At 41.0% G+C, this 11,063-nt stretch overlaps 1 protein-coding gene across 1 annotated transcript; it reads left to right on the top strand.

Moving 5' to 3' along the window:
• Window positions 1-6,940: 6,940 nt before the first annotated feature.
• LOC133883416 (uncharacterized) lies at window positions 6,941-9,811 on the top strand. The gene is made up of 11 exons (XM_062322741.1): window positions 6,941-7,242; window positions 7,328-7,421; window positions 7,532-7,581; window positions 7,658-7,707; window positions 7,814-7,922; window positions 7,999-8,059; window positions 8,158-8,210; window positions 8,444-8,536; window positions 8,876-8,939; window positions 9,162-9,269; window positions 9,351-9,811. The coding sequence occupies exons 1-11, from the start codon at window positions 7,216-7,218 to the stop codon at window positions 9,593-9,595; spliced, it is 954 nt and encodes a 317-aa protein (XP_062178725.1). The 5' UTR covers window positions 6,941-7,215; the 3' UTR covers window positions 9,596-9,811.
• Window positions 9,812-11,063: the final 1,252 nt, after the last annotated feature.

The raw sequence follows: 11,063 nt of genomic DNA, 5'->3' as shown, positions 1-11,063 counted from the left end.
CACTGCCCTCGGCTCAGAGTGGCGAGGCAGGCAGGCGGGCACGACACGAATAGCTATTTCTGTAGCGGATAAAGAGAGGAGAGGCGGGAGGCGATGTGGCCACGCTGTGTTCACCCGGTCCAGTTCTTCTATGTGGTATTGTCTAGGGTTAGTTTTTATAATGATTTTAGAGTGTGTCGGTTGATAGGTGTATGAATAATATTTATGGTGTATGTGTGTTTATAATGAACTTAAGAATATAGAGGTTATCTAGATTCAGACCTTCTTAAGAATAACAGTCATACGTCTATGTATTTTATTATCAGAGTTTGTGAATTGATTATCTACCCATCCTAAATGCCAAACCCATTCTTCTATTTATAAATAAGAGAATGAAAACTTATAAGTAGGTCTTTTTCTGCTAACCCATACTTTAATTAAATATTTCACCCCTATGCTATTAAAATGGGTGGCACACGGGCCTCTTTTTGCTATGATGAAACTACCAAGCCTGTTTTATCCGCTTGACACCTCTATGCCTATCTCACCCTGATCACCCAATCTGCCATGTTCTATCACCGGTCTCGCACGCGCGCCTGTAAAACAGTCTGACACGCTTGCGAGCCCGTCCCGTAACCCTTAATGCTATAGGACAGGGCATGGCACCACTCCGTTAGCCACGACCACACTTGAGTGGAATGCATTTAATGAGAATAGACTGGTTTGGTGAGTACCTGTCCCGCGATCCCGCGACCAGTGAAGGCTGGTCGCGAGAATCTCATATGTGGTAAGGATCTTGGTCGTGAAGATGCAGACTGGTCGCACTGTGGGACCCTGATTCGGGTAAAAATCTTCTGCCAACTAGTATTGGCTGCTGTAGGCTCTCAGAATAGGGACCCTATTCTATACACCGACAGTAACCCCCCAGGCCCCTCGCAGATGTGGTGGTCTAAGCGGTTTGCCGTGTGGTCGTGGGTGGACCTAGTCGTACCATAAGGACCCCAGGTCAACATAAGTTCACCATAGAAGTGGCCATCAATGCAATTCACTTTCATGGTGGACCCATAAAACTGCATCCCAAGGGGAGGTTTTAAACTTCCAGAGAGAGAGACATCATGGGAGGGAGACAATGATTTCTGCCGAACCTAAGGGAAATTCGGCTCCCAAAGCGCGGCCTTTTGAATTTTGAGACGACTGAGCTCCGTGTGACGGTTGGGATATCACGCTGGCCCTATAAACTGGAGAGCCAAAGCTTGTCCACGAATCCTTTTGCCCTCCCTCACAGCCTCTAAACCCTTGCGCTCAGAGCCCATCGTCTCCATCTACATTCATGTTTCCGCAGCAACCCCTGTCGCTCCCAGTAGAGCCGCGCACCGGTAAAGAGCTAGACTTTCCCAAGTCCAAGTGCAGCACGGTGAAGCTGAAGCAGATGTATGACAACTATCTGCTCCATCGCCGCCTTTCTTTGTGGTACTGCCCGGGAGGACTTGCCTACTCCCCGCAAGAGGGAGATCGTGATGTTTGCCTCTTTCTTTTGTGACTGTTAGCACCCTGCGCATAACGCAGAGCTGTCTTTAGTAATTTTCCAGTGGTCTAATTCTAGATCAATATCTGCCAAGTATCCCGGTTACATCAACTAATGAGGGCACATATTAATCTTAAGTATACATAATATTTATGATAGCAATATCGTAAGAAAAAACTTTTATTGCCTTCAATAATCGGAGTAAACTCCCTTAATATTAGACCTATCTTGATGAATATTAATAGTCAAAATATGAGAGACATCACTAAGACAATCTTAATACCAAAAAAAAAAATATTTGGGTCTTAAACATTAATATCCCTATTGTTGATAGTCAACAAGACATCATCTATATAAACAGCTAAGAGGTTAAACTTACTCGCACTGATCTTAATGTAGTCTTAAGGTTAAAACTTAAGGTATCTATATGTGAGGCTTACATTATTCATAAACTCCAAAATCAACTGGAGGAAGAACTTTTAGAGACAAAGGGTTTACAGTGTCTCTGACTTTTGGTATTGGAATATAACCTCGATTGCCCAAAAGTATAGTTTACCCTACCTCATAGCTCCCACTAGAATCAACAACTCTACAAACCAGTGGTATGGCTTAAAAAAAATAATAGTAGGAAGTTTGACAATCCCATTAGAAATGTAACTTATTTCTAGGATACCAACTAAATATATGTGCGATTATCTTTAATCCTTTCATATACTTAATAGAGTAAAAAATTTGTTCATAGGGTTTATATCTCACATAATGAAGTATTTCCTTTCTTAATGAGACATTCCATTGCTCCCCTCGAAATGTGGCATAACCATCAATGCCACAATTTCGATGAATTCTAAGTGAAGTCAATAGAATTAGCAATATGCTTAATGCTCTCCAAAAACTTCATAAGATTGTAACGTTGAGAAATACAAAAAAAATTACTTCTCATAATAGGGACATAAATTACACTATTAGGATGGAGGTTAAAGCATAATTTAGTACCGATGGAAAACTTTTGATAGTTTCAAATATTAGCCGCATAATATCCCTTCTCTAAGACTTCACTTTAGAATATTTTATATTTCTAAGGTAATATTGGTAGAATAAATGTAGTCCTTTATCTTAGCATATCGCCAACTTTTAACTGAATGCACTAATTCAGGGCACAATCATATTTCACTTCTCATTCTTTGTTGTTGTTGTAGAAACGTAATGAAGTGAATTAGGAAGGATCTAATAATTATTTATGTCTGAGCTTATTATTCTTTGAGCACTCTTATGATCAGTGTACTGGCAAGAATTTTTGACAAACTTTATAATATTTTTCCTTATTACCAGATAATCATGATTTAAATAGAGGATTGCTCTATCAGATCCTAAATTTTATGATCATAAAGGATATTTTCTTGACTTGCTCCCACTAGTATTTAGAAAACTACAATTTATTGAATTTATATCAATGCACTACTCATTAATAGCTTTTCTTATGGGAGCTAATCATTATCATTATGTTTGTGTGTATAATCAATATATATAACCTCAAAAATAATATACTAATAAATTAATCAATTCCTTATTAGGATACTTGAAAACAGTCAAAGAATTTATGGCTAAATTGATAATAGAGACATATCACTGATCGTTGATTTAATATCCACAAAAGTTATGAATAATTGTCTATCATGAAATTAACCATACGCTGATCAGATTAACATACTGATGACAAAGTTTAATAATTTTAATTCGCTTCACCGTTGGGCAAAAATGAAGAAAAACCTAATTTAAGGAAAGAATCACCAGTCTAAGTTAGCATCATCTTTTGATAGAAAATGAAGAATAATTGGATTCACTAATGGAGATAGCAAATAGTCACAAACAACGTTGGTCAGTATGTAACAATGAGACATAAAATATAATCCTTAAATCAATATGAAACCTCTAACCAATACTTCTCGTTGGTTCCATTTTGATTAGATAAACTATGAGAATAACACATAATTACAATCAACATTGATCAGAATGTAATTGTGTGCCACAACATAATCTCCAAAACATCATCAAATATCTAATTAAGACTTCATGTTGATTCCATTTTAATCAGAGATGATGTAATCATAACACAGTCATGATCACATGAATGCTTGACACGATGGCTTGATAACTTAATTAAGTTAGGAATCAATTAAATAACACATGGCCATAATGACATTGGTCAGTATATGGCTATGATCCATAAAAATAATCATAATCTCATTATCACAAAGAAAAATATATAAATTAGAAACAAACTTAATCAAATGATCAAAAATTCATGTGCATTAAACATTAATTAATTACAGAAGTATAAACATTAAACAATATCATAATTAATAAGCAGTAAATAAATGCTAAAATTAAAACAAGGGAAAAACTTTAACTCATAATTTAAATTAAAGCATAAGAAAATTATTGTCAACATAAAATGACAACATAAAATATCTAACAACATAAGTGATCCCATCTTAGCTTATCCCCTGAATGCACTTAGAACATTATTTTGTTGCCCAATTGAGAAATGTCCAAAAGGTCAGCCTAAACTTATGCCTAAAATTGGACCTATTAAAAAATACATGGCCTGTGGAAATGAATATTTTATTAGTGGGTAATAAATTCTGATAATTCATGATTATAAACAAATTTGGTTGGAATACAACCATAAAAAAGTTAATATTGAACATATTAATGCCCAAAGCTTAGTTATAGTCCTAAATCAAAACTTTCCGTTGGTTCTATTTTAATTTGAGACAATATTAATTAAATTTGTGCAGTCCTTACTTATCATAAAATAATTACATCATTTTGGGCAATTAAACCTTATTAAATCAGTGCACAAATATAGCAAAAGAAATAGACATGCACTGAAATTAATTAAACCCCATAACTTAATTTGGCCCAACCCCAAAATTGGCCTATTACTTCATTAAAATCCACTGAGAAACATGAAACCCCATAACTTAATTTGGCCCAGCCCAAGAAGATTCCCGTGTGCAACCCAACTAAAGGTCGTAGTCCTGCGGTGGCTTAGGAGCAATTCAAACCGTCAGATCTTGATGGATGGTTCACCTTTCCCCAGATCGGAACAAAATAGCTGGCGACCGTAATCCTAACCCTAGACTCCACTCCTCTGGGGTCAATGGGTCCCCTCGCAGTGCACACGCAAGAGCTGAGGCGTGTGGCTGCAAGAGCTGAATGGCGTGGCAGAGACCCCGGCGAGGTGCAAAGGAGACAGACATGCCGGAGAGGAAACATACGACGGATCTGGCTATCCCGACCACATCATTAACGTAATGGTAAGCATAACAATTGCATTCAATTATTGGGTTTCGGGATTTTGGGTTCTAGGGTTTTGGGATTACTTAAATTCCCCTCCTTCTTAATGCTAACCGAGAAAAATTATGCCTTAATCATGATCAATGATAGCAAAATAAGGACTAAACCGATTGATTAAAGGGGGGTAAGATAGCAAATTGACATTAGCAATGGCATGATCATGATGGACAGAGGAGTTAGGTGCCCTAATAGACATTAAACGACAGTATTAAGGGATAAGCTTGATCAATTATCATTAACAGAGGTCTAATTATCCCTTAATTTCAACCATTCGGGGCACAAAACTAGTAAAAACGGGTTCAAGCCAAGGCTAGAAAGCTTTGATTACCAAATGTTTGGTATAATTCTCAATTATATCATTGGATTGACTAGCCTTAGGACATGAACAACTAGATTTGCACTAAAAAATCACATACCCAGTTGTAGAATGCCTATGAGGCCGCGAAGACCCCCGCCCGCGTGATGCAGGCATGCTGTTGATGTTGATGCCGATGTAGTTGTTGGACATCAGCAGTGGCTGGCGACCACGTTGGTCTTCAAGCCGTTGCCGAGCTTCTCTTGATTGGTAGAACCTTTAGGAGTGTTAAGTGGGCGCTATTAGTCATTAGGTTCACCTCTAGATGTTGTGACCCCTCTTTCTTATAAGCTCAGGTGACCTAGGATCAAGCCATGTGTCGACTAATGCTAGCCTACGATCAAGGCACGAACGTGATGGTGGGTCAACACCCTCTTTTATCTCGATCAAAGTTAGTTAGCTTAGGTGGTTAGCTGAGATCACCCAACCAACAGCACGTACTCACACAATGCCTATTGAAGACTAAAGATGCGGAGAGTCACCGCATGCGCCTCGCTGTTGACAGGTGCGTCATCTATCACTGGAAGAAAATTCCACTTTAGTGAGACATATAAGGAGCAAACATAAGATTTGGTCTGTGATAGATAGGGATACAACTAACTACACTAACAATATTATAAGAGAACAGACACAAATCTTCAATTTTTTTTAAATTTACTCTTTTAATTAATAAAAAATATATTTGCTAATGATTAGAAATAAAAATAATTTCAGCTAAACAATCTATACATTGCGATACAGAACTTCCAACTCAAAAGTTATGTATTTATGAATCTATCACTCCTTTTCCAAAACATCACCAACTCATGAGGTGTTATAATTGATCTACATAGCAAGGTGCTGATCAACTTATAGGCAACGAGGAGGTGCTTTAAGGATCATTAGCACCAATGTTATCAATAATCCAAGAAAAACAACATGGAAGGGCTAGCCGACCACGACAAAGACTTTTTCTTTTTCCAAAATCACCAATAGGGTTGGACCATGTGGCATCCACCTCGTCGCACTATCTGCCGTTCACCCGTTGCTACCTCGTCCCGCCCTCTTCTGACTCCGCCCACTGCCAGGGCACCCTCCCTTCCTGTTTCTATATCCGATGGGAGAGCGCAGCTCCTGAAAACACCTGGAACCCTAACCCGACGAGCTCTTCGGTGATGGCTTTGTCTTCAGCCTCGACGGCTTCATCATTGTTGTGGTCGCATGTTTCGTCCAGAGCGTGACACGCTGCAGTGTAAAGTTTCCCAATGAACAACGGTATTCCAAGCTGACTTTTTAAATACCTTTTTAAAAAAGATCAAAGGGTGTTTGGGAAAAGTGTATATTTGGTTTGGTGGCAAGAGTATCTAAGCTTTTCAGCACTAGCTGCCATTGAATTTGTGCCAAAATTTAGTAAGGCAGCTCTGCATCTCTGAAACATATTTGGATTTTTAGTCCAAATCTCAATCGAAAACGAGAGATCCATAGTGAATCAAGCATATGTGTTGGGTGGTTAGTGAAGTTAGTTTACTCTCTACATATTAGGAATCAAACTCTATATTTACTCTTATACATCTTATTAAAGCTGAATTTTCTTTCAGTGATAGAAGACGTTCCCGTCGACAGTGAGACGACTGTAGTGAATTTCAAGTTATCTCTAATCTTTAATACATATTGTATGAGTATGCGTATATATGAATACGCGTGTATAATGGTATGAGTATATGCATGTGTTTGCGAGTTGTACAAGTATTTTAAAAAACGGGAGATCCGTAGTCCAATTTTGCATGAAACCGAACGGGAGATCCAGATCAGATGGACTGGGCCGTCTAAAAGCCCTATGGGCCCATAACACTAGTTGGCACCCGCATCTCTCTACCTCGACTCCTCGCTCGCCTCGGCCCTCGGCTCGTCCCTTCCTCCGTCGCCGCCGCCATCTCTGAACCGACCACTGAGACGCCGGCCGCCACCACCGCACCCTCCGTTTCCCGCGCCTGGCTCGCCTCCTCGTCTCGTCGCCATGGGCAAGGCCTCCAAGGACAAGAGGGTACGCGACCTTTGCCTTTCCAACCAGCTTCTCCTCCTCCGCTTTGCTTTGCCGCTTCTCACCGCGCTGCGCGCCGGTTGCTCAGGACATATACTACCGGAAGGCGAAGGAGGAAGGGTGGAGAGCTCGCAGCGCCTTCAAGCTCCTCCAGATCGACCAGGAGTTCAACATCTTCCACGGTCTCAGCTCGGCTCATCCTCCCGCTCGCCTTTGCGTGCCACTGGCAACCATATCTCGCTCCATGAACGAGATTAGTGCGCACTGATAAAAAGTACACCTTTCTTGGCAGGAGTGAGGCGTGTGGTTGATCTTTGCGCTGCTCCCGGAAGCTGGAGCCAGGTATCCTTGTGCCCGGTCGCCCATCCGTACCTATGTTTCTTGGTTTGATAGCTTGCATCGCTGTTGGCACTTGCAGGTTTTGAGTCGGAACCTTTATGTAGCAGCAAAACAATCACCTGATTGCAAGTAAGGATTTGTGCCAGATTGCCAGTGTGCCACTGTCTGTTCCAGCATCATTTCGGATATCTGATTGCCTTTCCCCATCTTGGTTGCTGTTTTGTTGTACTACAAGGGAAGGCGACCTTCCTCTCATTGTTGCGATCGACTTGCAACCGATGGCTCCAATAGAAGGTGTCATACAGGTGCAAGGTGACATCACTAATGCTCGGACTGCAGAAGTGGTGAGATGGATAGAAACATACATGGAAATTTCGTTGCAAATTTTGCTGGTTGTAACTGATGGGAATGTGTTGCCAGGTTATTAGGCATTTTGATGGGTGCAAAGCGGACTTGGTTGTTTGTGACGGCGCTCCTGATGGTAAGACAGTAGTGCGAGAGAACTCGTCCTTAACTCTACTCCATTTTATTACGGCACTGGTGAATATCACACGCTTGTGGTTCTTTGGATGATTACAGTTACTGGCCTTCATGATATGGACGAATTTGTCCAGTCCCAGCTTATATTGGCGGTTAGTTTTTTACATTTGTCTATCTGCATCTAATTAAATGTGTTCCTTTTTGTACAATTTGTAGTATTCAGAAAATACACATCAGTTGAAAATGTTTACAGTTGTGTAGCTATGTTGAACAATGACCTTTCTTTACCTGGCTTCTGGAGAACCCCTTGCTCTTTATGTTGCATTGTGCTTATTTCAGTTGTGTCATGCTTTACATTATTTATCTGGTTACACCTGGCATTTAGGCACTGACAATTGTGACTCATGTACTCAAAGTTGGTGGAAAATTTGTCGCGAAGATCTTTCGGGGTAAAGATACAAGTCTGCTGTACTGCCAGGTGATACACATTTCTGTTTGGTTACAGGATTCACAAATGAACTGTAAAACTATTTCCTTTTTTTTTGTCATATCTACTTCTTTTATGGTTCGATTAAGCTATTTTTAACATCAGTTTCATGGGGCTTATCTGTCTTGTACATGTTTTATTACTGTGTTGATCTGTAGTTCTCCGTTATTAAAGCAATATATAGTATTTAGTATGAATTATGAAAGCTTCCTTGTATTTACAGCTGATGATTATTTTACTTAGATTGTTGTGCTCAGCCTTTACCCTTTCATTTATAAATGTTTACACGAGATGCTGATGCGTACTTATTGCTATCTGTAATTTATGCAGCTAAAACTCTTCTTCTCACAAGTTACATTTGCGAAGCCTAAAAGCAGCCGCAACTCAAGCATTGGTAAGCATTTATATATCCTAAAAGGAGATCGGTTGATACATGTTCCACTTATATGCTTATCTACCTTCTATGGTTCACATAACTTCAACAAGTTTGTGAAAGTAATATTAGTCATCCCTCTGAATGCATTTTATTGAAAAAAAAGTTACCCTTCCCGCTGCTTGTTGTTAGAGATTATGTGTTGTCTTATGCATACCTTTGTGCTTGTCATTTGTCAAACAGAGGCATTTGCAGTTTGTGAGAATTATTCACCTCCTGAAGGTTTTAAGGAGAAAGATCTGTATCACCTGCTAGAGAAAGTGGGGACTCCTTCAGGGGCTGATGATTTAGGTAAGGCTACAAACGATTGCACAGTACTCTGTTCCCCCAACTGGGCCGACGCATGATGCTTATGCCATTTCTCATGTGCAGATTGCAGAAGCGGATGGCTGGAGGGACCAAACAAGGTCTACATTCCATTTCTGGCTTGCGGCGATCTGAGCGGTTACGATTCAGACCGATCATACCCGCTTCCGAGCACAGAGGGTGGCTCCTACAAGAGCTTGGATCCGATCCAGCCTCCCATCGCTCCGCCGTACAAAACCGCCCTGGAGATGAAGAAGGTGTCAAGCCACGGTGTTGGTGCAGATATCAGCAAACTATCCCTGGACTCGTGAACTACAGTCTGAATGCAGCTTCTGTCCATGTAACCGTTAGTTAATCATGCAGAAATTCACAGAATGTGGGATTCAGGAATCGTTCCGCAACGATGATATCCAACATTTCTGCCATAGAAGATGAACTCAAACTTTTGGTGGATCCTGGATTTGTTTTTTGTGAACCCCGTCGCGAAAAGGAAATGTACCAGAATGCACATGTGACCAGAGCACTAATATTGAGCCGTGCCTTTTTTGTCACACCCAGGTCTTCCTAGAAAAAAAACTTTTATCTCTCTCTCACCGTCCTTGCTATTATCATGACCTCACCACCATCGACATCATCCTGTCTTTGCCCCCTTTCCACCACCCCATTGTTGATATCACCATCTTCGTCGCCGCCCGTGTCACCACCTTACTGCTCCATTGTATCCCTTCCTTGCTGCTGTCACGTTGTTCAATCTCGTCCAATGTGGTGCACATGTTGCGCGAATCCTGGCTAGACCACTCCGGCGCCATGCCACCTATGTCCCGGTGCCATACCCGTCGTCCTCATCAAGCTCCCCCAGCTGCCTATAAAAGGGGTCAAGCTCCCCCTCTTTCACTGCACCACATCACTCACTTCACCAAGCAAAACCATCACTTAGAACCTCTCTCTCTCATTGCGCCACCGCACAAGGCTAGAGGGCCACCACCGCCGATGAGCTCTACCGTCGCCCCTCTCCTTCCCTCTTGCCCAAAACCCCCAAAACCGAGCCACATGCCTTAGCCACCCCTTCGATTGCCTCCACCATGGTGTAGATCAGACCAACCTCACTTCGTTTTGCTGGTCACCGGAGCTTCTCCCACCTTGACTCGCCACTGGCTGTCGTCGTCACCATCTTCTTCCTCTCTGTGTGTCTCTCTCTCCCTCTCGATCTGTTCTGAACCACAGAGAAGCCACCACCTCTCTCTACCTTATATCTTCTAGTGGGCCCCACCACAACAAAATTGCAACTAAGCCAAGTCTATCCATTGAGCTATCAACTCGAGCCAAGCCATGAGCCACCTCTCTATGTGAACCAAGCCAATGGCAAATAGCTAAGCCGAGCCACTTAAGTGAGCCAAGAGAGCTAGCCGAGCCATTCCTCTTTCTTGATTTTATCTCCCAGTAAAACTTTCAAAGCCCGTTTCTTCCCTATCCTAACTTTATTTTCGACGATTCTTCTATAAATATTCATCTAAATTCGAGATGTACCTAACCTTATCAATTTCATATTTTTTTTGTAATTTAATTTGTTTTTAGTAATTTATTGTTGATTGATTGTGTGCGCTTTTTGTCATTGGTTGTGTACGTTAGAGGAAGGAGTGTTCGAGGATCCAGAGGACCTGGAGTTTGAAGAATGAGTAGGTGAGAACTTCAACAAAAGTAAGTTCTACACCGTTGATCATATTGCACCTATATTTTCAAACACAACCAGTAAAGCTTTGTTTTAAACTATAGTCATAT

Source organism: Phragmites australis, chromosome 10 (assembly GCF_958298935.1).
Source record: "Phragmites australis chromosome 10, lpPhrAust1.1, whole genome shotgun sequence".
Classification (NCBI taxonomy): Eukaryota; Viridiplantae; Streptophyta; class Magnoliopsida; order Poales; family Poaceae; genus Phragmites; species Phragmites australis.
The sequence above is the reverse complement of the archived record's forward strand: the minus strand, read 5'-3'. Positions and strand labels throughout refer to the sequence as shown.